Source organism: Doryrhamphus excisus, linkage group LG9, assembly GCF_037039965.1.
Source record: "Doryrhamphus excisus strain RoL-2023G ecotype Guam linkage group LG9, RoL_Dexc_Guam_v1.1, whole genome shotgun sequence".
In the NCBI taxonomy this organism is placed as follows: domain Eukaryota; kingdom Metazoa; phylum Chordata; class Actinopteri; order Syngnathiformes; family Syngnathidae; genus Doryrhamphus; species Doryrhamphus excisus.
In genome coordinates, this window is record NC_136365.1 from 15,668,649 (window position 1) to 15,694,610 (window position 25,962).

General features: G+C 41.7%; 4 protein-coding genes across 11 annotated transcripts; 1 reads left to right on the forward strand and 3 right to left on the reverse strand.

Moving 5' to 3' along the window:
• Positions 1-70: 70 nt before the first annotated feature.
• rhot1b (ras homolog family member T1) lies at positions 71-8,697 on the reverse strand. Of its 5 annotated transcripts, none has more exons than XM_078793481.1 (20): positions 8,340-8,697; positions 7,480-7,538; positions 7,326-7,407; positions 7,204-7,247; positions 7,070-7,128; positions 6,939-6,986; positions 5,798-5,906; positions 5,142-5,243; positions 4,818-4,916; positions 4,627-4,735; positions 4,414-4,534; positions 4,161-4,245; positions 3,815-3,960; positions 3,140-3,240; positions 2,918-3,048; positions 2,752-2,835; positions 2,479-2,601; positions 2,213-2,415; positions 1,634-1,756; positions 71-545 (listed from the first exon to the last, which is right to left on the reverse strand). In XM_078793481.1, exons 1-20 carry the CDS (start codon positions 8,374-8,376, stop codon positions 428-430), a joined length of 1,983 nt encoding a protein of 660 aa, XP_078649607.1. In that variant the 5' UTR covers positions 8,377-8,697; the 3' UTR covers positions 71-427. The 5 variants fall into 5 exon arrangements, with proteins under 5 accessions (XP_078649607.1, XP_078649606.1, XP_078649609.1 ...); XM_078793480.1 differs by having other exon boundaries at positions 2,752-2,838; XM_078793483.1 differs by lacking the exon at positions 1,634-1,756 and having other exon boundaries at positions 8,340-8,696.
• A 79-nt stretch (positions 8,698-8,776) lies between these two features.
• Positions 8,777-13,025, reverse strand: LOC131136518 (arf-GAP with dual PH domain-containing protein 2-like). Its single transcript, XM_058083436.2, has 11 exons — positions 12,828-13,025; positions 12,065-12,195; positions 10,620-10,711; positions 10,419-10,504; positions 10,229-10,341; positions 9,974-10,120; positions 9,798-9,881; positions 9,673-9,735; positions 9,516-9,593; positions 9,181-9,409; positions 8,777-9,109 (listed from the first exon to the last, which is right to left on the reverse strand). The coding sequence occupies exons 1-11, from the start codon at positions 12,913-12,915 to the stop codon at positions 9,081-9,083; spliced, it is 1,140 nt and encodes a 379-aa protein (XP_057939419.2). The 5' UTR covers positions 12,916-13,025; the 3' UTR covers positions 8,777-9,080.
• Positions 13,026-14,553: 1,528 nt separating this feature from the next.
• Positions 14,554-17,351, forward strand: tefm (transcription elongation factor, mitochondrial). Its single transcript, XM_058065391.2, has 5 exons — positions 14,554-14,725; positions 15,087-15,580; positions 16,404-16,553; positions 16,625-16,803; positions 16,879-17,351. Exons 1-5 carry the CDS (start codon positions 14,683-14,685, stop codon positions 17,150-17,152), a joined length of 1,140 nt encoding a protein of 379 aa, XP_057921374.2. The 5' UTR covers positions 14,554-14,682; the 3' UTR covers positions 17,153-17,351.
• Positions 15,890-25,796, reverse strand: atad5b (ATPase family AAA domain containing 5b). Of its 4 annotated transcripts, none has more exons than XM_078793487.1 (13): positions 25,266-25,796; positions 24,571-24,819; positions 22,917-23,013; positions 22,731-22,831; positions 22,255-22,406; positions 21,990-22,164; positions 20,450-20,691; positions 20,264-20,357; positions 20,130-20,194; positions 19,711-20,058; positions 18,449-18,993; positions 18,208-18,360; positions 15,890-17,564 (listed from the first exon to the last, which is right to left on the reverse strand). In XM_078793487.1, exons 1-13 carry the CDS (start codon positions 25,708-25,710, stop codon positions 17,429-17,431), a joined length of 2,802 nt encoding a protein of 933 aa, XP_078649613.1. In that variant the 5' UTR covers positions 25,711-25,796; the 3' UTR covers positions 15,890-17,428. The 4 variants fall into 4 exon arrangements, with proteins under 4 accessions (XP_078649613.1, XP_078649612.1, XP_078649611.1 ...); XM_078793486.1 differs by having other exon boundaries at positions 15,890-17,561; positions 24,571-24,822; XM_078793485.1 differs by having other exon boundaries at positions 24,571-24,822.
• Between the last annotated feature and the right edge of the window lie 166 nt (positions 25,797-25,962).

Below are 25,962 nucleotides of genomic sequence, written 5' to 3' on the forward strand. Positions count from 1 at the left end.
AATCTTAATATTGCCTCTCTCACGCATCGATTTCAACCAAAAAATAGCCATTTATGTACCAGTTAGCTTCCACAATCTTCCAGTATAAACATACGTATTATATCTATATATATTTTTTGCAGACAACCACATGAAAGCCAAATTATACTTTCAAAAACAAAATTAATAAATATTGCAACTTGCCACACTGAAGAACAGTGTATAGTTTGGAGTGAAAAGTTTGTAAGGGTTACAGATTGCACTATATGGACAAAAGATTTAGGACAGGATGGATGTGCCGTTCCTCATTTGCAGCTTGTACTCTTCTGAAAGAGTTTCTACAAAATGTCAGTTGGAGTGTGAGGTCGCCATCTTAAAAGTGTGCGATGGACATGAATGCATACAATTGTCCAAAATCTCTATATGCTTTGGGTGGTAATAAGAGTGATCACCGTGCTTTGAGCAGAACTCTGTACATGGCAAAGCCCAGCACGGCAAACACAGTAGCACCGATGCTCGCTCTCAGCCAGAAGGTAGAGCTCTTCAGGTCTGCTTGGCTCATGTGTCTGTGGGACCCAGAGAGAAAGAAAAAAAAGCATTGACCGGCTTTGTTTTCACTGCATACATGACATCTCACCCTTAATAAATACACATCAATGACGGGTTTGGGGTTAAAGATGGTGGAGAGAACGATGATGAGGCAAATAATAGATGCATGTGAAAAGATTGAGGACAGTCTATCTGACGACACAGCAGATGAACAGGTTTCAACCAGGACAGAACAAAATAGATTGTAAAGATTAAGGGAAAAAATGAAGGACAAATTCAAGGTAATGTGATTGGTGACTCCAACAAATGTGTAAGAAACAGAGACAAGCTTAATTAGAAGTTTAAAATGAAATGCTGTTAAGGTTGCAGTCGACGCTTAAGGACTTCCACCAAGGCTGCTTGTGTAGACACTTTTTTGATGAATAAACGGTGACATTTTTTAGAAGGTGAATACATTTTGGTGCGAATTCACACAAAAAAGGTGAAAAAAATCCCAATTTCAAAATAAATAAAACCACAAAAATAACAAATTAAAAAATAAACAAATAAATAAAATAAACTAAAATAATTAAAATACAAGACAGGATACAGAGTATTTGGGCCACACATAAGTAGTATAAATGAGAATAAAGTCAACGACCAATAAAATATTTATTTAATAATATTTATGTATGACTTTATTCTAATAATCAGACTTCCATAATTTTGTATAATTTTACAGTATTTGTTAAAAGTTATTTTACTGTATTTTCATTTGCATGAAAAAAATTCTCATAATCTTATATTTTCATATAATTATAACTAAATTATACAAATAATACTTTGTTCTTATGATTTTGACTTCATTGTGATTCTTTTTTTATTTTCAGTGTGACTGGTACAGAATAAAAAAATTGGCAATTTAACATGAAAAATCCCATACTGAAATATTTTTATATCAGGTTGTAATTTGTTGTTCTCATGTAGGCTCTTATTATTGCATTGTTTATTGATTCAGTGTTCCAGCCTTGGCGGAGGCCTGTACTCTTGTCGACTCATTTGACAGCATGGATGTGAAAACAGAGAATGAAGTAAAGGCGAGTCGAAAGAAGATTGTAGGGAGGACCTGCGCAGAACAACAGCATGGAGTTTGGCTCTGACCGTCTGCAGCAGCTCAGAGTTGAGGAAGTTCTGACACAAGCAGAAGGTGCACCGGTTACATGTGCACATGCAGCGCAGTCGTGCGTGGCTGAGGAGGACATACACACACACATACAGCACCCAAGAGGAAGAAAAGTAACTTTAAATGACGCCGTCTCCAAGGCAGAAATCTACCAAAGAAGTAGTCAAATGTGGTCTTGGTGCTACCAGGGATCAAACATGAATCCCAGGGTGCATGAGTTAGAAAAGGCAGAGAAGTGTGCTAATGTCTGAAGTGAGTGAAAGCAAAGTGGTGAAACATCAGCCATAACAAGCACAACTACAAGATCTTCTTGTGTCCTGTCAATGCACACTGCAGTAAAAAAATATCATGAAATAGTAACAGAAGAAGAAGAAATATCTCTTCTTAGCCTCCCACCCCTGTAGTTATAGAAATAAAAGTGATTAATTAAGGCATGGCATCTATTAAAGCGGAGTCCACTATATATATGACATTATTACTGTGCCGGCATTCAAGATGTGTAGGTGGCATGTGTGTACTTACGGGTACACGGCCATGGTGGTGAGTTTGGTGTAAATGTCTTTGCTGGGAGCCCCTGCAGTGTTACAAGTGAACGACTGTGGTGGTGGCATTTTGTGCCTCCGACAGAACTCCAAAGGACTGCAGGCGTAGAACTGTTTGGTCTCGGGTAGATCCGACTTGGCCGCGATCATCATGCAGGGGATCTTGCAGTCAATGAAGTATTGCTACGAGAGGAAAGAAGAAGATTGGGAAAAGAAACAAAAGGAAAGACAGTCACTGAATTCTACCTTAAAGACTTTGGCGCAGTAATCAAAGGAGTAAGGGTTGCTGACGTCATACACCAAGCAGACGATGTCACAGGCCAGGTCGCCGTCAGACAGGTAGTCAAAGTCAGGGAACACTTCATGCAGCTGATGAGAGGCACAACTGATCGTTAGACCCACAAGTGTTATGCAGTAAGTGTCTTATTCATAGAATAACAGGATGATATTGCACTAAAGCATCATTTTTAGCGACTTTAAAGCAAAACTGTCTATGAATCCTAAGAGAGAGACACTCACTAGAAGGTATTTCTCCTGACCGTAAACATAAGTTGTGCTGATGGCGTAGTAAGATCTGTGTTCATCTCTGATCATCTTTTGTTGCTGCTGAAACAACAACAATAAGAAGTACGTCAAGAGAATATGACATAATCATTCATGTTTCATCTTTATAATTGCGCTTTACCATCAGGTTTCTCCCCAGGAAGGCTTGGAGGAAACCACTCTTGCCGCTGCCAACATCTCCAAAGACGTTGCATCGGAAGACGCCGCGTTGAGTCTGCTTCTTCTGCAAGTCAATCTTCTTATCTCTGGTCACTGCGGGGACAAACGCCATGCACACTTCCCAGGATTAGTTTTACACCGATCCCATGCACGCCTGCAGTCGAAACGTGCATGTGAAAGTTACCGGTAATGGCTGCTGCTTGGGACTCCTGTTCAGCAATGATTGAATAGCCAAGATAGGCCAAATACTCCAGGCAACGCTGGACGTCCAGGTAAGTTGTTAACCTGTGCAAAATGATAAAACTTAATATATACAATATATATATATATTTCTTAAATATATTTAATTAAATCAACCATAACTACCGCTAATGTAGAACAAAAATAATTACACAAAAAGTAAGATTTATTCACATTTTTCATAAATAAATTCAAAGAAAATTACTAAAATGAAATTAAAGTTCAGCACAATATAATTAACTAAATATACTGTAAAAAAAAAAAAAAAAAGCTCAAATAAAATAAAATAGAAAAAAGTTACATATAAAAACTGAACAAAAAATATTTAGAAAATTAAAAAAAAACTAAACATACAAGTAGTTAAAAGTAAAGTAATTTAACTAAAGCTTAAAAAATAATACAACAATACATACTCTATACACATTACAAAATTAATTTAAATTAAGTCAAAAATATAAACTAAGTAATACTAAAAAATGAAATCCATCAACTAACAAAAACATATGTGTTTTTTTTATTCAACACAAAAGAAAAGTACATTAAAGTAGATTTAATTTAAAATTGTTAATGGTTATTACCTAGTTATGTAAGGTATCGTAATAGAAATGTGGTCACTCACGTCCACTGTGAGAGATATCCCTGGTACGTGATCCAGCCCTGGTCATTGGTGCAGACTGTGTTGTTGACATCAGGACCCCAGGGCATGTAGGGAAAAACGTCAAACAAGTCGCTCAGCTCCTCAGGTGACAAGGCGCAATCACGGTCCTGACATACACAAAGTCACATGATCACACTTACACTTTCCCCTCTAAGCTTACAGCTAATTCTCCTGTCAACAAGTGAAATCAGGACTCAGCAGGGGGTCACCACTGACCTGCAGGGGGTGAGTGAGCATTTATTTTATAGACAGTGATGCAGACTGAGCCGCTTTGCTAACAGGGCAGAGGTTAAATGGAGGATTATACCTTGTCATGCTTGTCAAAGACACTCTGGAGAAAGAGGTAGGCAGTGTGGTTGAGCTCAGTGGTGCAATCAGGAGGAATTTTCAGTCTGTAACAAAAAAAATGAACAAAGTATGTGAGCTGAAGATAGGAAAAATTATTTAAAGACAAAAGTTGGGCAAAAAATGGACTGCAAGGAACACTGGAGCTGGGTGATATTGATGTGTACGTAAATGAATGTCATCATAATAATAATGTCAACATGAGTGAGACATACGGAGGGAAGAGGTAATCTTGATTAAGCTCCAGGTCGTCATCATATCCGAACCTCCTCAGCACCGTCCATGTGGTTTCATGGCGACCTCGCTGGATGAACAGGGTGTGAAGGAACAGGAAGCCTATAGAAGCAAGTCAAATAAAAAGCACAGTTTATTAAAAAAAATGAACCATTTTCTAGGACTAAACTGTATGTATCCTGTGTTTTATAAACCTTTCAGAGTGAGGCCGTTGTGACATACACCATCAGTCATATTCTTCCTCACAACATTTTTGACGTCCTCCAAAGCTTGCGGTTCCAGTGGCATGTTGAAGCATGTTCTCTACGTGGGAGCAAAATGTAGTTTGCTGTTATTGTGATCTTACTGGAATCGTTCATAATATAAGGATACCTATGGGGTTTACCTGGAAGAGGTTGAGCTCGTTATCGTTGAGAATCCCGTCATTATCCAAATCAGACACCTTGAAGATTCGAGTCAGCGCTTTTACACAAAGTGGCTTCATCTGAGAACCCAACACGAACAGTCACAAGAGTTACTGTACTGTAATAATGGAAATAATTACAAAGTATATCAATGGGATACGATGTACAGTGGAACCCGTTTAAGTCGGTGCCCCTTGGGCTGGCTGTCGACAACAGCTGTCAATGTTTGGCACTGTGTGCCGGGATTTGATAGGCTAGGGTTATCGACATTGCACGGTTCCACTGTATTTTTACTTTACACTTACATCTTTATTCTCAGGACAGTAGAGGGGTCCTGTGGGGTGGAGAACTGCCTTTTGGGCATAGTAAAACAGCTCTGAGATGTTCTTCAGATTCTTTGCTGAGCACTGAAAACACAAATGGAAAAATCGATTGTCTTATATACACAGTAAGACTGGCTTTAATGTGTGGCTCATTTCCTTAGAAGCAAGTAATGAATGCACTTGGGCTCTACTTGACATGTAGATGAATACACAAAGGCAATGCATTGAGAACAGTCTAATGGCCAGTGTGTGTGCGTGTGTGTTCGCGCAGGTCCATGTGCCAGGTTAGACCAGACAGGGTATTAAAACCCAGAGGATCCGTCTAAGCAGCATGCCTGGTCTGATTATCCCGTCTGGTTAAAACACAACCTGTCTTTGCCATCACTGCTGCAGTGAAAGTAAAAATCAAAAACAACAAAAAATGGAAAAAGAAAGACCTTTGGCTTGATGCATGATACCATTTTTTTGATGAGAATTTACATCTACAGGCCGTGAGCATAGAAATTAGAATATTTTTGAAAAGTCACAAAGCTATTTACAGTAGTATGTTCAGCAATATGAAACTAGGTAGGCGTGGCACAACAGTGGCCACAAAAAAAAACATATCACATTCATCCACTTCTGCTGCCGTTTCTCACCTCAACACAGGTCTCAATTTCACTGTACTGGTTCATAATGGGCAGGATGGTCTCCATGCTGCTGTGCTCCACTAGGTCCGATTTGTTTCCCACCAGGATGAGAGGAACCCTGAACATATCAACAAACACAGGATGAACAATGTTGAAATGACCAAACGTTTCTTCATACAGACGCAGGTTGAAGATAATAATAATAATAATAAATTTAATTTATAACGCACTTTACATCAAATGAATGATCTCAAAGTGGAACCGTTACAATAAAAAAATTAAAATAAATAAAAGTTAACAAAAAGTGTCACAATAACACAATAAGAACATCTAAAATAAGTACAGCAGTGGAGGTGGAAATGACCAAAGCCAAACTAACACACACAGTGAACCAAAGACATTAAATATGCATTAAAATAGGCAAGCTATGTAAAAGCTTTTCTAAAAAGATATGTTTTTAAACCTTTTTTAAAAACTTTTTTTTTTAAAAAAGATGATCGCTTGAGCAAAGTCTACACCTAAAATTCAGTTCATCTTGCTCTTAGCCGTGTTCAAGCACGGTATACTTCCATGTACACAGCACAAATGTATTTCAAAAGGGGTTCACACACAAAATAGATAATACACACCAGATATGACTGATAATAGCACCCCTGCACAATAAAAATAGCCTTAACAAGAAATAATCAAAGGCACAGCAAGGCTGTGATGAAAAAAAGAAGCAGAGGGATTGCTAACTAATGTTGCAGTGAGTGCACATTAGTCCCTGTGTTAGTAATATGTCCATCCATCCATCTTCTATGCCGCTATCCTCACTAGGGTCGCAGGGGTATGCTGGAGCCTATCCCAGCTGACTTCGAGTGAGAGGCGGGGTACACCCTGGACTGGTGGCCAGCCAATCACAGGGCACATATAGACAAACAACCATTCATACTCACATTCATACCTATGGACAATTTGGAGTCGCCAATTAACCTAGCATGTTTTTGGAATGGTGGAGAAAACCAGAGTAGCTGGAGAAAGCCCACACGCGCACGGGGAGAACATGCACACATGAACCCAGGTCTTCCCGATCTCCTGACCGTGTGGCCTACATGCTAACCACTCTTGTAATATTTGTAAAGATTAATGTTAAATTTAAAATACACACCTGCTGTCCTTGTCAGTGTTGTCAGTAATGAGTGGGATCCAGTAGCTGGTCACCTTTTGACATAAAAGAATAGAAAGATGTGTCAAAACGACTTGCTTAACTATTAATGTCATGATATATTAGACCTAGAGGTCACCTTCTCTATAGATGTCTTGTTGTTGACGGAATACACAATGCATATCACATTTGCCTATGAAAGGACACAGAAGGCCATTAGGTACCTGATGCTGATCTCAACACCTTACTGCAGGTGGGACATACTGACCTTGGAGATCTCCTGCAACAACTGCTCGTCTGTCTGCTCCACTTCTGCAGGAGGAAGAGAAAGAAGTGTCATGCTGACAATATGGAAGGTTATTCAAAAGCCAACATGATGCCTTGAATGACCTGAATAGTCCACAATGTGTGTGGGGACTCTCTCTGGAGTGACATCTGCAGGTATGGTGATCTCCTCAGCTCGGTACGGAACCTGACAAAACATATTCAAATCTGGCTTAATAATGCCGATAATAATATTGACAACAATAATATTCATCCTTACCACAGTTGGGAACTCCTCGCTGACCAGGGACATGATCAGAGACGTCTTTCCCACTTTGGCTATGAATTGAGACAAGGAGGATGATTCTTACACCAATCATTGCTCTATTAAGTCTAATCTGTCCACCCATGTTGTCACTGTCCATTGAAAAGCATTCACTGTATTGCCAGTTCTAGTTATTTTTCAAAACATTACCAAGTTTGTGTGCATAAAAAATGACAATTGACTAAATTTGAAGACGTAGAGAAACACACAGTTTAAATACATACACTAGCCACCACATACTGGAGATAATCTACATAACAGGGCTACAAATACTATTAATTCTATTTAAGGGAGCTTGATTGTATTATTTAATATCTGTTGTGAGGGGGTATAAAGGCTAAATAATTCTCATTGCACAGTGACAATAATAAAAAATAATCAGTTCATAGTGGTGCAATATACATAAAAATACTACAATTGCATTGAAAATTCAGATGAACTACTTTTGACAGATCAAAATGCAAAATAAACTTCAATCAATGCATTTTAAACGAGTAAGCTGTTTGTGCACATATTAACAAAGTCTTTTCATTTACTGGCAGTATTGAGTCTAATGCGGTGAAGATAATGATAGGCTATGTAGTATCACATTCTGAGCTTAGCACTGTAAAATCAAAAACATGGGATTAACATGGGATTGTGATCATGCGCCAAATGTTATAAAATAAATAAAATACTCCACAACCAACCAACCAATCATTTGTATGATGATAACCCTATATTGGATCTCACTGGACTGTGCAAGTGTGCCTAATGCAGATGGGACACATCAACCACAACGGTTCATGCAAAATGAATTAAAAGGGTCCACTCACGCTCCCCAACAAGTAAGATCCTCACGTCCTTGCGCATCGTCGCCGGAGTCAGGATCACCCACACCACGACCGTGTTTGTGACACATGTATGCTCCTGTGTGCATGGAGGATGCACACACACACAGCCAGCTATACCCGGCCCGGTTAGCTCGCAATTTAGCTAGCTGCTACTAGCTATGTCCACAGAACCGACACATACTAGCCTGTATTCATGAGTTAAATTCTAGTGAAATATAATACAGTATTTATAATAGAAACACCTTTTTATGTTCCGCCTGACAGTGAGCCACAAGGTGACGTAGAGCCTTATGTGTGTGTGCTCATCTTGCTAATCGACGGTTGACAGCATCAGAAGGCGTTAGCTAGGCTTTTTGGCCACGCCCCTTAAAAAAATCAGCTGACCAAGAGGGGATAGCCAAAGATCGTCTATTACTGACAGACGAGCACAACTTCGCAGTAATGTAATAGAATGTAATTACAGTTTATTGAACTGTTTCTGTTAAAACCAGACCTTCTACTCATGCAACATCAGCGGCCTGATGTCACCAATGTTCTTCTGGATGCATGGACACGCTCCAAAATTGTGTAAAAAGTCTTTCCAGTCCAGAAGAGCAGAAGTTGCTCTAGCGGCAAAGTCCACCTACATATCATTGCTTCTGTTTTCACTCCCTGCAGGTGGAATGGCCTGTGCACCAATTCCTTTGTCCTCATTTTACCGTTAAACACTTGAGATGCTCACAGTCATTTGCCCCGTCTCAAGTTGGCTTCATCTGAGAAACACAAATGACACACTAAGATTTCAGCAGATGATGCCATAATGTATGCGCTGTGCTGATCTTACTAGCGTAGTCTTCAGGGGTCATGGGCTGACTTATGACCTTCCTGAAGGCCTCGATCCACTCACGTTGCTCCTGTTCCTGCTCGCACATGAACACAAACTGCCTCTCAGGAGTCTGCAAAATAATGGCGCAGTGCCAGCGGCCCCCTCTGGAGTTCCGTCTGCCTCCCTCTGTCACACAGTAGCCATGGCTCTCAGTGCCGATGAAGACGGTGCCCAACTCTGTGGCATCCTAATAGTGAGCATGGAGTTAGATTGCTATGATACGCTGGCAGTATTATATTAGCATGGCATATAATAATGTATATTAATTCAGTCTTTTGTTTCCCGTTGATTACCAATGGAGATTTACAATACAGCAGTTTCCTGTTCACTGAGCACAGTGTAAACCACCTCTTCTTGAATGGCTCCCGTTGCTGCAAACACGCACAAAGTACAACAGATTAGACCGAAACATAATAAAGAATAGCTCCGTTTCTGTGGAGGCGGACTTACTGTTGGGCCAGTTTTTTCCATATATCCTTCCTTGAGGCATTGTCTTGTTATCTGGGGTGTTAACTGTGTGGATAAAGCACACTAAGCACATTTACATGATTGCAAGATGTGCAAGGTTAACTCACCTCATCTAGTGGGAGAGTGGGATGCTTCCTCTGGAGGTACTCCAAGCGTGTGGCACGGATAGCGTTGAAAAAGGAAACAATGACCTGCGGACAGTATGGATAGAAGACAGGTATTATAATAGGGGATAAAACTCAGCACTCTTGAGTCACTTTCATTATCGAGTATTGGGCCTCACCTGTCCATTCTCATGGTAAACAAAAATATTCCTGCTTCGTTCCTCGTGCAAGTAGGAGATCTGCAGGCCATGAGCATGGCCGATCTTCTCTGGCTGGAAAACCACGTTGAGCTCCTTCATGCTGATCACAGCTTTAGGAACCCTAGACTTAGTTTGAAAGAGACCACAGTATTAAAAAAATGTCAGCTTTCCATTAATTACAATGCATTATATGTTGTGTAAAATACTACTATTTTGCAGAGGAGAGGTACTCACCTCCTCTTTGGTGAAGTACCTAAGGGTGAAGTCATTGCGGGACAGCAGAAAGATCCTTTTGAAAAAGTGCTTGTTATCTTTGCCCTTCTTCCACAGTATGACCTCAGTGGTATCTACAATAGGATGAATGGATCACACTCACGCAGTGAATGAAGGCAAATGCAGACACGATCCCGAAGTTACACAATACCTGCGTCATAAGATGGGTGAAGGATTTTTTCTCCAGTGAACTCCCTTCTCTCGTATTTAGCATGGATCCATTGGTCCTTAAGAACCCTGACAGTAAGGAATAATACACTGCTGTCATTTTTGTTCCCGTTTCAGTGATTTGTGGAGCCTTCACTGTCACTTCTACTGAGCTAATAATGATGAAATATATATGATTACATACACACAGTCTGTCTGCTGTGGCCGGTAGAAGAAAGCAGGGACACACTTTTCATATGTGGCTTTGGATACTGAGTTTCCTCCCACTCGCATGGCCTGAAAAAAACACAAAATGGGCAAATTTTTCATTCATGAACTTATGAAATCAAATATATTATTATTTTAAGTCTTTGTTAAGTCAGTGAAAAAAACATTTTAAACATATAATATGAAAACGAAGTATCAAGAAATTCAAATATTATTTAATAATATTAAATTTTGTAATAACGGTACATTTTGTCCAAGTCTAAGTGGAGCTTCAAAAAATGGAGTTAGCACTTTATTAAAAACAACCATTAAACTGAAACAGGCTGCTCATCCACCACCACCCAAAATAGAAAAAAAATGTAAAAAAAAAAAAGCATTCATCGTCAAGCTGGGAGTGTAGAGATTTAATGGTTGAAGGTATGAATTGTATTTAATCAGACAAAAATTGAAAAAAAAATATATAGGAAAGGGGTAGGCCTATTGGCAATAAAGTATTTTTAAAGTATTTTTAAAAATGAAATTCAGGCAGGCAGACCAGGGTTCAATTCCATCCTCGGCCATCTCTGTGTGGAGTTTGCATGTTCTCCCCGTGCATGCGTGGGTTTTCTCCGGGTACTCCGGTTTCCTCCCACATTCCAAAAACATGCTAGGTTAATTGGCGACTCCAAATTGTCCATAGGTATGAATGTGAGTGTGAATGGTTGTTTGTCTATATGTGCCCTGTGATTGGCTGGCGACCAGTCCAGGGTGTACCCCGCCTCTTGCCCAAAGACAGCTGGGATAGGCTCCAGCATCCCTGCGACCCTCATGAGGAAAAGCGGTAGAAAATGAATGAATGAACTGGCAAGCAGGCTACTAGAAGCAAACACAATAATGTGCAAACGGGGACACAGATAAGTTGGGAGACAAGGTGGCCTGAAGCATGGCCAGGAGCATCGGAACAATAGAATAGTCCAACGCCTTCCTGCTGCATCTGAGGTGACTAAAAGGAGGTGCTGATGGAAAAAAAGCTGGGCTCATTCAGCAACTCCCCTCGACTCAGGAGAAGCGGTGAGGCACAAGACAGTCAAAACAGTGAGAAGTAAACTAAAAATAACAAAAGGCTGATGTCGCAGCAGAGGAAGAAGATTGGAACTGATTTTTGTCGGGGGGGGGGGGGGGGGGGCACTCAAGACGGACCAAAAGAGCGAGGTTGTTCCTATATGGAATTAGTCTTTTGTCAGGCGAGTATTCTCAACTGAGAATCATTACCGAATCATTACCACACAAATGAGAGCCTTTTGACACCCCTGCACAACCTGAAATATTGTTCATTTGTATTCTGGGATAGGCTCCAGCACCCCCTTGTGAGGAAAAAGCGGTAGAAAATGAATGAATGAATGAATGAATGTATTGGTGTGCGTATAACTCCAAAGTACAAACCTCTACAAGAGAATCTTCCCAGCGGTCCAGACGTATGGATTTGACTTTGCTGATATTGGGCAAGTTCCGATGCATCCCTGAGCAGTTCACACATAAAAACACACACAGAGTGTAGGAGGCCCAGTCGGGCTCTGCAAGCACAAATAATGTTGACTTTGTCAGACAAGAAGTAAAGAACGGAAAAGACTGTAGAAGTATACAGTACACAGTAGTGGAATACAAAATCCCTGTATATAATACAGTATAGGTATTCTCCTCACACATACATTATTTAACTGCTCAGTGATGCCATTAAGTATTAAGAACAGTGGTGGCCAAACAGTGGTGCTGCATACAGGACAGTTCAAGGATGCAGGGGCCACTTTGATGTTCTTCATTTTCTTTGTTATATTTATTATTAAACACACTAGAACACTACAGTGTATGTCAATATATACTAAGATGTTACATACAATTCAATAATTACTATTGTAATGCCGTATCTTCTTCAAACATTAAATATTTTTCCTTTTTCTCTTTTCAATGTGACCTCAACTGTGATTCATTTAATGTATGTATCTTTACTCACTTAAGCGGTCATTCACACTGATGGTCGCAAACTAATACTAGTACTAGAATATCTTCATTAAAGTACAACTGTGTTGGTTAATACATCACCGCACATCATAGCAACCCTGAATGCCAAAGAAATATGCCCCCTGGTGGTATTATATCAGCCAAAATAACAAAAAAAAAGGCAGTCACTAATATGTGTACAACTCACCAGGAGCTCCGCAGTCGGCACATGTGTTGTTAAAGGGCTGTCGCACCAAATCCAGCAAGATTTTGTTGTTTCTTTCCAGGTTGGCCATAAGTAAAGGCACTATCGCCTGTCACATTCAGTCATACTAAGTGGCATGGCACAGATTTAGCAAGTGAAAACATACACGCACACACACACACACACACACAAATATGTTTGCTTCTCATAACCCACTGCCCCAGCATTTCCTCTTTGCTGCACAGCATCGTGACGTTTATTGTTCTGCACACAAACGCTTTGGTCTCAAAATAACAGAGAAAGGAAGTGCAAGAGGCGTGTTATCACGTTTTTAAAAGGGTCAGCTGTAAATGGTAGCTTAAAGGCGCACATAAGGTAGCATAGGTTTGCAGTTTACAGTGGAGTTTGATGCTGTAGGCCAGAGGTCTCAAACTCAATTTACTTGGGGGCCACTGGAGCTACGGTCTGGGCGAGGCTGGGCCGCATCAGGTTTTCCCCCCCAAAAAAAACCCAGCATTTATTAAAAACAGAAAAATGAATAAACCTTGCTTTTGTTCCGATTTTCTACAAGAAAAGCTCTGATAAAACATTCCACTGTTCTCAAATATCTTCATTTTTATTTTTCTACACAAAATAAGATGAAAAATAAATAAACAAATCAAGAATAAAGAAAATCAATCAATCAGTAATAAATAAATAAACATAATAATAATAATAATAATAATAATAAAACGGCAAATAATAAAAACTTAAGAAACCACATATAGTTGGTGGGTAGACAAATTATTTTTTTCAGATTAAAATGAACAAAGCATTATTAGAGCCCTGTAGACATGACAAAACACGACTATAGTCACATTTATACTCTTTTTATTTACAACATATTGCGCAACTGCAGGGTGTTGAGACACATGCTAACTCGCAAACTAGAGAGCTAGCGACCTAAACGGTAGCCTTCAAGTTATTTCCTTTAAACTTAAATAGCCAAAAACTTACCACTTCCACACGGATAGGGAGGTTATTTAAAGGCGCACTAACATTAAACTTTCATATCAAGGCGGGGGCCTCAAACTAGTGGCCCGCGGACAGCGTGTTTGAGACCCCTGCTGTAGGCTATAGTTGTTGTCCAGTTCACTCTCTCAGGGCAGCTGACTAACTGATCCGAGGAGGTACTAAACTCTCCCAACATGTGGAATGGTATGCCTCTACACATTAGACACTTGAAAAATTCATCCTAAAACCCACTCAAGGGCTGCACAAGTGGTTAGCGCACAGGCCTCACAGCTAGGAGACCAGGGTTCAATTCCACCCTCGGCCATCTCTGTGTGGAGTTTGCATGTTCTCCCCGTGCATGCGTGGGTTTTCTCCGGGTACTCCGGTTTCCTCCCACATTCCAAAAACATGCTAAGTTAATTAGCTCCAAATTGTCCATAGGTATGAATGTGAGTGTGAATGGTTGTTTGTCTATATGTGCCCTGTGATTGGCTGGCGACCAGTCCAGGGTGTACCCCGCCTCTCAGCTGGGATAGGCTCCAGCACCCCCGCGACCCTCATGAGGAAAAGCAGTAGAAAATTAATGAATGAATGAAACCCACTTAAAACCCCAGTACTAGGCCTTTGACTCGCTGTGATATTTTTGAATATCTATCTGACACGGTATACGACAAAGACACGCCTTACCGTTAGAGGGCGGTAGAGTACAAGCCAGTGCACACCCCGGAACAAGAAGCAATGCTGTAGTTTAAATCGGACATTTCAAAAGCGTCGGACAACAACTAAAAGGACATCTAACTTGTGCCATGCCTCAATTAACCCTCTAAAATCTAAAACAGTAGATTATTTACTATTATTGCCGAGCATGTGGGTCGCCAGGCGGGTTCTGTCGTCTGTTGCCAGTAGTCGTAAGTAACGTTAGTGAATTGTTGTCTTTCACTCGCCATTTGACTGCACTGTGGAGAATGTTTTCCTTCAACTAAATGCAATGGAACCGTAATTACTGTTAGTGTTAATGCATGTTTCGTTTTTTAGACTTTAGCGCTTCATCATTTTCAATGAAATCAATTCACAAACACGCCCAAGCATTGGAGCATCTTAATTATAAGTAGAAATATCATAGCACATCATAGAGACTATATCATGGAAAAAATGTTTCAACCCTGGCACATAAACTCGATGCTCCCACCTGCAACTTTGTTTGCTAAAATGATGAAATTGCAATAAAATACAGCTGTCGGAGATGATAATCTTGTGTTACCTTTGCAGGTCAGTATGCGGGCCAGCCAGGTTTGTTCCGCCAACCTCGGCCAGGCTGTCTCCCTGAAGCGGAGCTGCGCTACCTTCAGTGTACGTGTTGCTGGAGGAGCCGAATCCCAGTAGCCGGGATAGAGAGCCTAACCGCCGCTGTCGCTCCGCCGTCTGCGGGGCCATGCGAGGAAGAGGAGCACGGCGCTCCTTTGGACGCCTACTACACCACCGAGCAGCGCGACACCATCCTGCAGCTGCTCAACACCGCCACGGCCACGGAGCTGTCCAGTGTCAAGCTCCTCAGAGGGCGCAAGTGCAACAACATAGTGGACTACAGGAGCAAGCACGGCCCGTTTAGGACCTTGGAGAGTGTCGTGAACGTACCGCTGCTGAAGCACAAAAGCGCCGTGGTTGTCTTCAGCTCCATCCTCAACCCGGTGAAGAAGGACAAGAAAGTGCGCATCCAATTGGCCAAGTTCATCAGGCCAGAAGTGGACAGGTCCTGGTTGGAGGTAAGTCCTGATCAACCTTCTGGGACACAATGATGCTGGACTTTGGAAGTACTATAACACAATATTAAAGTACGATACTGTATATTTAAACAAAAACAGTCTGCATGTCAGGGTGTTGAACATGAATGAATGGAGGTGGTCGGAGAGGTCGTCGGCACGAATTGGCAGCCATATTTTTGTCAGAATAATGGGTTTACCTCACTGTGAAGCACTTTGGATATCTTGAAAAGGTGCACATATAAAATCTAATCCATTGTCCGCCAATACTTCTCTACAAGAGAGGAGAAATATGATCTCAGGGAAGAACTAAATTAGAAACACTTATATGCTAGGACTACGTTAAAAAGCCATAGCATTTCAGTATGTGGAATCAAACTATGGAACGGATTGAGTAAGGAACTCAAACAATGCACAACGATGAGCCAATTCAAGAAACAATACAAGCAGTTGATGTTTGCTAAATACAAGGATGAAGAGTCTTGAACCAGTCATGATGTGCTATATATATCACTATATTGACACTTACTATGGTACCCATTATGTCATTGGATGCTCATATCACCTCGTACTTCGGTACCAGGTACATTATTTAAAAAAAAACTTAAACTGTATTATGGAAAGCAGGAAGTGAACAAATGTAACAGTTACTGATTGTACAAGTACCAGATGGAGGGGTAGGATTTAATAAGCTTTGCTTCTTCCTACTCCTTTTGGACATGTGGAACTGTGAACTGATTATGTGATGCATTCAATTGTAATCTGATGCATGTTCAAATGAAATTAAACCATTACCATCATTAAATGTGTGTGCTGACTTTTGCAGGATGCCAACTCTATCGTGTCACTAGTGTGTGCAACTAATAGAATAGCCTGGGCACACGTGGACAGAGCGATGACGGTGTTGGACTGGCAGCACCTTGACTGTCCCAACTTCCTTAAGGGGACATACATGGCATCTGCCTACCTTCATGATGTGAGTCTGGTTATAGCAACACATTTAGTTCGTTTTGTACCCTTTGAAAATAGTATTTTTGTGCTTAACAGGTGTCAACAGTGGTGTCCCTCCTACCTTCAGCTGACTTCTACATCATTGAGAAACCATCCATCTCAGTCCAGAACACCGCTTTGTTCCCTGTCATGGCTCACATGAGGACGGTGGAGGCCATGTTGTTTGCTCTCTTGGAGCCCAGAAACCTCCCGTCAGATTCCAACATCCCTCCCAGGTTCAGTGCTTTTAGTTTTAAGTCCCTTAGGTGTCATCATTACACGAAAGCCAACCATCTGACACCTTCTTGCAGAGTCCTGAATATGATGCGCACTGCTGTGGGACGCCACTTTGGACTGATGGTGGGTGAGGCGCGGACCAGCGGGGCTCAGACAGTGCGGCGGATGATGACCGAGTCGGTGACGCAGAAGTTGCCGCGGATCAACATTCCACCAGGGCTGCTGGTCAAGTACAGGAACTCGTTCCAGATGAGCAGCATCAGAAAAGGAGCAGGAGGAGAGGAGCTCTGCGATGCTCTACTGCAGGCGGTTGCTTTTTACGAGCTGCTCAGTGAATCCTCTAGTTAGCGTCTGCTCATCTAGCAACAAAAACAGAAGACCACCTGAGCACTTTGGAACTTTTCTGCCCAACCGAGAAGATGCATGCCACCATTTGAACAATGTTTTTACATTTGACAGTCTATTTTTGTCCATTTGGACCATTGTAGAAAAGCAATAACCAACAGTACTTGAACTGTTACAATAAAACCTTTTTATTTATATTTCATTGTTGCACATCATTAATCTGACTGCCTTTTTACAGGCGTAGAGGTAAATAAATATTTTAATTCCTGTATAAGCTTTCTACATGAAGGTAGAAAAAGTAGTGAGGTAGTTTGCTTGGATTGCCTGACTTGTGCTGCAGAAATCTTCAGCCAGAAGTTTTAAAGTTGACTTGGACAGGTAGAGGTGTAAGTTGTTGAGGTAGTTCACACACCTAATGTGGGGAAAGGGGAGAAATGATTTAAATGCCATTAAAATACATACAGCAAACACACATTGAAAATACATGTGTCATATCGTGGACAATGGGGCTGCATGGCGGAGAGTGGTTAGCATGCAGGCCTCGCAGCTAGGAGACCCAAGTTCAATTCCACCCTCGGCCATCTCTGTGTGGAGTTTGCATGTTCTCTCCGTGCATGTGTGGTATTCCGGTTCCCTCCCACATTCCAAAAACATGCTAGGCTAATTGGCGACTCCAAATTGTCCATAGTGTCAATGTGAGTGTGAATGGTTGTTTGTCTATATGTGCCCTGTGATTGGCTGGCGACCACCCCCGCTACCCTTGTGAGGATAAGTGGTAGAAAATGAATGAATATCGTGGACAATACTTCACTGCAGAGTTTCGGGGCTATTGTGCCATTATTTGTACAAATGCATTTTATATTATTTAGACTCACTTTTACTCATACAACAGCTTTACAGATGCCATTTCTGCTCTGCAGTTGGTAAAGAGGTTTTGTCTGTCTTATGGCCAGTCACTAGTCAAGTGACACCACCCACTTCATTAAAATCCACATGGATCATGTGGACTAAACACATTTAGAACTCAAACTGTAAGCAATGATTATTGTTTTCCTCACCTGGCTGTCTTGGCATCTTGTTGCCTTAAAGAGCGACTGATAGAGCGGATTGCTGGCATGTAGTCCACGCATACCGCCTGTGTGTTTCCCAGCAGGCAAAAAGAGGGACTGTTCAACACGGCCCGGCTCAGCCTGTACCTCCTCTGGGACACACTGGGTACAGACCAACATTATACAATTGACTTTTTTTTTTTAAGCTCATCTTGGCTGGAATGTTGGTACACAGTGAACAACCACTCACATTGGGTCGCACAAAGGTCGACAGGTCAAGCTCCACCTCATGTCATCTTGTTCCTGCCTGCATTCTCCAGCTTCAGTCCAACACCTGCGATACCCCAAACCCTCCACAGCTGCCCGAATATCCAGCAAACTCTCCTGGCTCCGACTCCATCTTTCCTCCACTTCGCTTATTTCATCCAACAAGCCATCTTTTATGTCAGATCCTGTCCAAACAAACTCCCTTCTGTGTGGCGCTGCTGCCGCTGTTGCAGTTGTGTTGTCGAGGAATGACATGAGGTCAAAGAAGTCAGCTAGAGAGTTCAAAGTTTGAAATTCTATATTCTGCAGTCTTCTCTGATGTGACGTTGCCGTCAAACTGGACCCCTTTTTCCTGTTGCTAAGCTGAGGTCCATTGTGCATTGGATTAGTGTTTAGTGCTGAAGGGATAGCTCTTTCTTGTGAGGTCTTGATGGGTAAAAGCAGCTCCAGGTTGGAGTAGAGTAAAGGTACATTTCTCCTCCAGCTCTCAGCTAGCTTGTCCATGTCCACTTTGGTCCATGATGAATCCTGTAGAAGGATATTCAATACAAGAGCTGCCTTTAGATGGGCGTACGGATAGCTTGTATGCCACTGCAGTCCTGTAGGTGGCATTAAACAAAACATTCATTCATTTTCTACCGCTTCTCCTCACGAGGGTCATGGGGGTGCTGGAGCCTATCCCTGTTGTCTTCGAGTGAGAGGCGGGTAAGACCCTGGACTGGTTGCCAGCCAATCACAGGGCACATATAGACAAACAACCATTCACACTCACATTCATACCTATGGACAATTTGGAGTCGCCAATAAACCTAGCATGTTTTTGGAATGTGGGAGGAAGCCGGAGTACCCGGAGAAAACCCACGCATGCACGGTTCATGCAACTTCATGCAAACTCCACACAGAGATGGCCGAGGGTGGGATTGAACTAAGGTCTCCTAGCTGTGAGGTCTGTGCACTAACCACTCGCCCACTGTGCAGCCTAAACAAAACATATGATTGGATATTTCAATGCAATTTCCATCTGATCTACTCGATCAGAAACAGCAGTTTCATTGGTTTTGTAGTTAATGTATAACCCTGCTAACATTGTCCTTTGCACCCTTATTTAAGGTAATCAATTAATCAATTATTAAGCTTTTTTTTATCAGTTATTGCACTCTTTGAGAAGTAATAATTAAAGCCAAATGACGTGATAATTCTTAAACAAATAACTTTTTGAGGTGTACCTAATGCCAGGTAATTTACCTTTAGAGGGTTCAGAATATGGCCGACAGGGTGGAGACCCAACATGCTGGCAGTGCAACCTGCACTATGGCCAAAGCGCTGTTCCCCTTCCGTACAAGTACCTGAGAAACAAAGTACAAACAATACAATTAGCAACCAAAGGCTGAATTCTACTAAGTCTACTCTGAGTGACGCACGATGTGGGTGTTCCTCAGGGAGGCCTTTCACACTGTTCACCCACAACTGCAGCTGGAGGAGACAACGTCTGATGTCACCCCCAGTGAGCATGTGGAGGCCTCTCACGTCATCCACTTCCATTTTCACGCCCTCAGCCAAACACACCAGCTGCAGGTAGCTGCAGACGTTCACCTGAGGAAAGAAAGACTCCCGAGTGTGAGAGCTGATCCACACGCTGCAGGCGAGTAGCGCTAACAACTCACCGCTGATGGTGTCTTGAAAATGACTTCTTCTAAGCTGCTCTTGAACCTCTCTCGAAAAGTTGGATCTACGGAGAAAATAGATGTTATGTTCGATCCTTCAAAAATACGACCATTTTGAAGTACTGTGTGTTTACCATTAGTGGTAAGAACCACTGGCCTTTTAGTAGTGGTCATGAACGTCTTTATGGCTGCCAGGAAGCCGACGTCGTCTTCAAATATGACATCAACCTGTGACATACATAGCAGAACAAGTGATTTCATGTGCAGCCTCAAAAGTTAATAAATGAGATGTTCAGGCAACGATGGCGTTAGAGTTAGACCTCCTCAAACAGAATCAGTGACGTGGCTCCATTTTTCTTCTCTTGTGTTGTTCGATCAGAGCCAGAAGGTATTTTGTCTGGTGTCTCAGACGGCGACGGATCTGCTCTGGCTTTCATCTTAAAGTAGTTCTTTAGAGTGACTGCAGCTGGAGTCTCTTTTAATGTAGTTCTGAGGCCGCCACGCTTCTGTGCTGGTCGGGTCTTTGAGCGGAGGGTTACCTTTTTGGGAGCGGACAATTTTCCTGTTAAAGACAAAAATGCAAATTAAATCCCCATATTGCTCAGTACTCTACTGGGAAATATCCAACCAGCTTTCTCAGAACTGAAGAGCATTAAATTATTTTAAAGGTTATCGATTACAGGGGTGACCTGTTGTTGCCTTCGGGGCTTTTCAAAGGAGATTTCAACTCCAGTAGACGTTCAAGGGTTTATTGTATTGCAGGGTGGCCATTTGTGACCCACCGCTTGTTTTTTTTTTTGGTATTGGCCCCTGGCATATTCTACACATTAAATTAAACATGGCCCGTATTAGAAAATTTCACAAAAAACTGCAAATGTCCCTAACACCCCCTTAAGATGCACGTGTCAACCAAAATGGTCGACTACCTGTGCAATTATCTCAAACATGTTATAGTTATAGGGCTGCACGGCAGAAAAAGTGGTTCGTGCACAGGCCTCACAGCTAGGAGACCCGAGTTCAATTCCACCCTCGGACATCTCTGTGTGTGTTGGTTGCATGCTAGGTTAATTGGCGACTCCAAATTGTCCATAGGTATGAATGTGAGTGTGAATGGTTGTTTGTCTCTATGTGCCCTGTGATTGGCTGGCGACCAGTCTTGCCCGAAGACAGCTGGGATAGGCTCCAGCACCCCCACGACCCTTGTGAGGATAAGCGGTAGAAAATGAATGAATGTTATAATTATTTGATGATAATGATGTAACTTTTATGCAGGACTGAAAATTTTGAGATCAAATAATGTTACAATAATATATAATAAATCATCATAATATGTCATAATAATGCAATATTTCCTTCTATATATCTTCTTTCACTCTGGAAAGTTGTGGAATTGCCAAACGTGACATGCACTTTCCCAGAGGCAATTTGTACTGTCTAATGTTGGTAGCATTTCTTGAAAGTGCTGGCTTTTCAACTGTATTAAAAAGCAGCATTTCTTTTGTGATGCCTTTTATGTTGCTACCACTTCCATAAATTCGACTGACTGGCTCATTTGTGTTGTTGGACTCACCTTGCTCATTATTAATATTCCCACACAGATGCTGTGGGATTTAGCTTTGCAAGCATCTTTTTCCACTCCGAACTTCTACTATGTTATCTCATTCTTTTGCTGTGTGTGTTTGCTAGCAAGTCCATACAATGGACGAGTGGTTAGCATGTTGGCCACACAGTCAGGAGACCTGGGTTTGAATCTCTTCTTGGGCATATCTGTGTGGAGTTTGCATGTTCTTCCCATGCATGTGTGGGTTTTCTCCGGGTTTACTCATACTGTTTTTTGTCTGTCTGAGTTCCTAGTCTTACCTGCTAAAGTTTCACTTTTCGGAGAGCAGCTTCTTCCGGTGGTATAGCTGTTGAAGTAAGCTGGCTTCAGCATGTCCTTCCCAACTGTCCCCACCAGGTGTGACTGAGTCACCTCCTTCAGCTGACACAGGATCTCACGGCCACAGCGCTGTGAGGATGAGTTCACCTCAAACACCTGCAAGGTGAGATAAGGAATATACATTCATTTTGTGGAGAAGCTGCATGGCCTACAAGGGTGATTGTCAAACTTTCTTGGATTGTTAACCTTGAAACCAAGCTCCCGAGCGCAAGCGTACACCGACGCAGTCTTGCCAGCGCCTGAAGGCCCAGTTATGAGCATGGTGTTACACAGTGGGGGCTTCTCTGTGTGCTCCGCTGAGCCAGCATCACCCTGGAAGTCTCCACAATCCCATGAATCTGAAACAGGACATTTTAATCATGTGTCAGTCATTATACGCCAAATTAACATTGAATCTTGCGCAAAAATCCTAGTATGAACTCAAGTCTTACATGTTGCTTTCTTGCAACACTTATTCAAAAATATTGGCTATTGTCTTGCCATGCATGACATCAGCATCTCTTATGATAACTCAGTTCAGTAGCATCAAACTTCATGCATAGCTTCCTTTTACACTTGTTTGAAGAGTATGAATGCTTAAAAAATACACTACATGCAATGTGCACCACCAAAAGTGTCAGAGGTATAATACTATAAACAAAAATGTCATCTGCAATTTCAACCTTCAGTGGGAATGTCTCTGCCACCCTTTTCATTGGGTTTAATTTCCTCCGCTGGCCTCCTCTCATCGAAGTTGGCTCGTTGTTTCCATTTTTTCAACCAACTAAAAAACATAATCTGGTTTCAGTTATTCTCCACTCCTATGCATCCAAAGGAAAATGTAGGTCAGTTCATTATGTGCCACCAACCTGTGCAATTTGTTGACTTGGAGAGAATTCCCAATAAGTTCACTGGCACACTGAGGACTGTACTTGTCCGTCCACAGAACATCATCACAACTACAATCTACAGGAAAACACATGTTATTTTATAATATACAGTGCATCCGGAAAGTATTCACAGCGCTTCACTTTTTCTACATTTTGTCATGTTACAGCCTCATTCCAAATTGTATTAAATTAATCTCTTACCTCAAAATTCTACACAAAATACTCCATTATGACAATGTGAAAAAAGGTTTTTTTTTTGACTTTTTTGAATTTATTAAAAATAGAAAACAAAAAATCACATTTACATAAGTATTCACAGCCTTTGCCATGAAGCTCAAAATTGAGCTCAGGTGCATCTTTTTTCCACTGATCATCCTTGAGATCTTTCTACAGCTTAAATGGAGTCCACCTGCAGTAAATTCAGTTGATTGGACATGATTTGGAAATATAATAACTGTCTATATAAGGTCCCACAGTTGACTGTGCATGTCAGAGCACAAACACCAAGCATGAAGTCAAAAGAACTGTCTGTAGACCTGCGAGACAGGATTGTCTTGAGGCACAAATCTGGGGAAGGATACAGAAAAATTTCTGCTGCTTTGAAGGTCCCAATGAGCACAGTGGCCTCCATTATTCGTAAATGGAAGACGTTTGGAACCACCAGGACTCTTCCTAGAGCTGGCCGGCCTTCTAAACTGAGCGATCGGGGAAGAAGGGCCTTAGTCAGGGAGGTGACCAAGGCCCCGATGGTCACTCGAAAGCCGAAAGCCATCAGACCAGAGAATTTTGTTTCTCATGGTGTGAGAGTCATTCAGGTGCTTTTTGGCAAATTCCAGACGGGCTGCCATGTTCCTTTTACTAAGGAGTGGCTTTCGTCTGGCCACTCTACCATACAGGCCTGATTGGTGGATTGCTGCAGAGATGGTTGTCCTTCTGGAAGGCTCTCCTCTCTCCACAGAGGAACGCTGGAGCTCTGACAGAGTGACCATCGGGGCCTTGGTCACCTCCCTGACTAAGGCTCAGTTTAGAAGGCCGGCCAGCTTTAGGAAGAGTCCTGGTGGTTCCAAACGTCTTCCATTTACGAATAATGGAGGCCACTGTGCTCATTGGGACCTTCAAAGCAGCAGAAATGTTTCTGTATCCTTCCCCAGATTTGTGCCTCAAGACAATCCTGTCTCGCAGGTCTACAGACAGTTCTTTTGACTTCATGCTTGGTGTTTGTGCTCTGACATGCACAGTCAACTGTGGGACCTTATATAGACAGTTATTATATTTCCAAATCATGTCCAATCAACTGAATTTACTGCAGGTGGACTCCAATTAAGCTGTAGAAAGATCTCAAGGATGATCAGTGGAAAAAAGATGCACCTGAGCTCAATTTTGAGCTTCATGGCAAAGGCTGTGAATACTTATGTAAATGTGATTTTTTTGTTTTCTATTTTTAATAAATTCAAAACATGTCAAAAAAACTTTTTTCACATTGTCATAATGGAGTATTTTGTGTAGAATTTTGAGGTAAGAGATTAATATAATTCAGTTTGGAATGAGGCTGTAACATGACAAAATGTAGAAAAAGTGAAGCGCTGTGAATACTTTCCGGATGCACTGTATAAACAGTAACAATGGAACTTACCTTTTTGGATAACATCACATGTTTTGCTGATTTCTGTGTGACTTGTCCTATTTTCACCGGCAGCCTGCTGCTTGAGTTTCCGAGTACGACTCAATTTGCTCACTCTGGGCTGAGTCATCTCCATGGAAACGCAACTTGCTGTGGCAGTCGCATTATTCGATCTCAGACGTTTGGCCCCTTTCTCACAGCTGCCCAATTCTTGTTTCCTCTTCTTATCCGAGTGTTGACAACTAGAATGCAAGCGGTTCTCTCCTTGCAGAAAGAGAGTACACCCCTCATATTTCAGCAGCCATTTTATTATATCCTCTCATGGGACAACACTATAGAAATGAAACTTGGATATACCTTAGAGTAGTCAATGTACAACATGAATAGAAGTATAAAAAATGAGTCAACACAGCCATTGTTGTTTAAGCAGCTGTAACACAAGTGTGTACCTTGATCATTGTATTTACAAGCATGTCACAATACATTTTGGAATTGGGATGAACCGCAGCTCCCCAATGCAGGCAGCACTCATGCACTCACGCCAGAACTTGACGTGACCATCACGTAAGTTGTACACTGACCGCTTTAAAGTGTATCATATAAAGTAGCATGAACATGTACTGTAACGTTAAATGGCGGATTAAATGTGGGGACTGTTCAGTAACTTTTAAATAATATAGACACAGTAAATATTACATGATTTGTACCTGTTAGTCTATAATCTTGTAGCATCTCTTTGGCTTTCCTCTGCAGTGTTCCAAACACACTTTGTACCGGGAATGCTGTGTTGGATGCTTGGATGTCCTTCAAAAAGATGTGCAGAGCTGAAGGTAGATTTCCTCCCCAGGACTGAGACGACGAAGGCAATAATGGAACTTTCTGCGTAATTCTCATTTCAGCTTCACTCTGAGGAGGAAGACATCCATGCCCGTTCCTGTTACTGGCGTGCTGATGTGTAACTTCTTTAGTGCTCCTGTACCGGTACGATACATCTTCAGAGTTTACCTCCTTTAACGGGCATGCTAAGATGCTATTAGCTAATGTAGCGCCGGCTAAAGCTAACGACTTCACTTCGACTGTTTGAGGGCATTCTTCGTCAGCACATAAACTACTTTTGAGGCTATTTCTACTCCGTTTCAATTTGTTTGGCATAGCAAAAGTCAAAAACGTCAACACCAGAGCTGAAGCATTTTGAACATGGCGCCTTTATCTTGTGTTGAGTATACTGCTTCCGTTTTCTCCTGGTAACATTTTTAGCCTTTTATCCACTCGAAATAGCAATTCATTATCTGTATCTGTAAAAGTGCTGTATAAAATTACGATTATGTGACATTAACTACATAAAAAATATATTTTGAAGGTCCCATTTGGCACACTACCGCCTCCTACTGTGTGGAGAAGTAC

Bases quoted from the DNA above. Each gene is read 5' to 3' on its own strand.
- tefm (XM_058065391.2), top strand. From the start codon at position 14,683: ATGTGGGTCGCCAGGCGGGTTCTGTCGTCTGTTGCCAGTAGTC. The intron at 14,726-15,086 runs GTAAGTAACGTT...TTACCTTTGCAG, and splicing joins GTCGTCTGTTGCCAGTAGTC to GTCAGTATGCGGGCCAGCCA. The intron at 16,554-16,624 runs GTGAGTCTGGTT...TGTGCTTAACAG, and splicing joins CATCTGCCTACCTTCATGAT to GTGTCAACAGTGGTGTCCCT.
- rhot1b (XM_078793480.1), bottom strand. From the start codon at position 8,376: ATGCGCAAGGACGTGAGGATCTTACTTGTTGGGGAGC. The intron at 7,248-7,325 runs GTCATTCAAGGC...TTCCTCCTGCAG, and splicing joins ACACATTGTGGACTATTCAG to AAGTGGAGCAGACAGACGAG. The intron at 4,246-4,413 runs GTATGTCTCACT...TTTTTGTTACAG, and splicing joins CAAGATTACCTCTTCCCTCC to ACTGAAAATTCCTCCTGATT.
- LOC131136518 (XM_058083436.2), bottom strand. From the start codon at position 12,915: ATGGCCAACCTGGAAAGAAACAACAAAATCTTGCTGGATTTGGTGCGA. The intron at 10,121-10,228 runs GTGAGTACCTCT...TTTCAAACTAAG, and splicing joins GGTACTTCACCAAAGAGGAG to TCTAGGGTTCCTAAAGCTGT. The intron at 9,410-9,515 runs GTAATCAACGGG...GCTCACTATTAG, and splicing joins TGTATTGTAAATCTCCATTG to GATGCCACAGAGTTGGGCAC.
- atad5b (XM_078793485.1), bottom strand. From the start codon at position 25,710: ATGCCAAACAAATTGAAACGGAGTAGAAATAGCCTCAAAAGTAGTTTA. The intron at 24,823-25,265 runs GTACAAATCATG...TCTTTCTGCAAG, and splicing joins ACAAGATTATAGACTAACAG to GAGAGAACCGCTTGCATTCT. The intron at 20,692-21,989 runs GTAAGACTAGGA...TGTCTTTAACAG, and splicing joins GAAAAGTGAAACTTTAGCAG to GAAAATTGTCCGCTCCCAAA.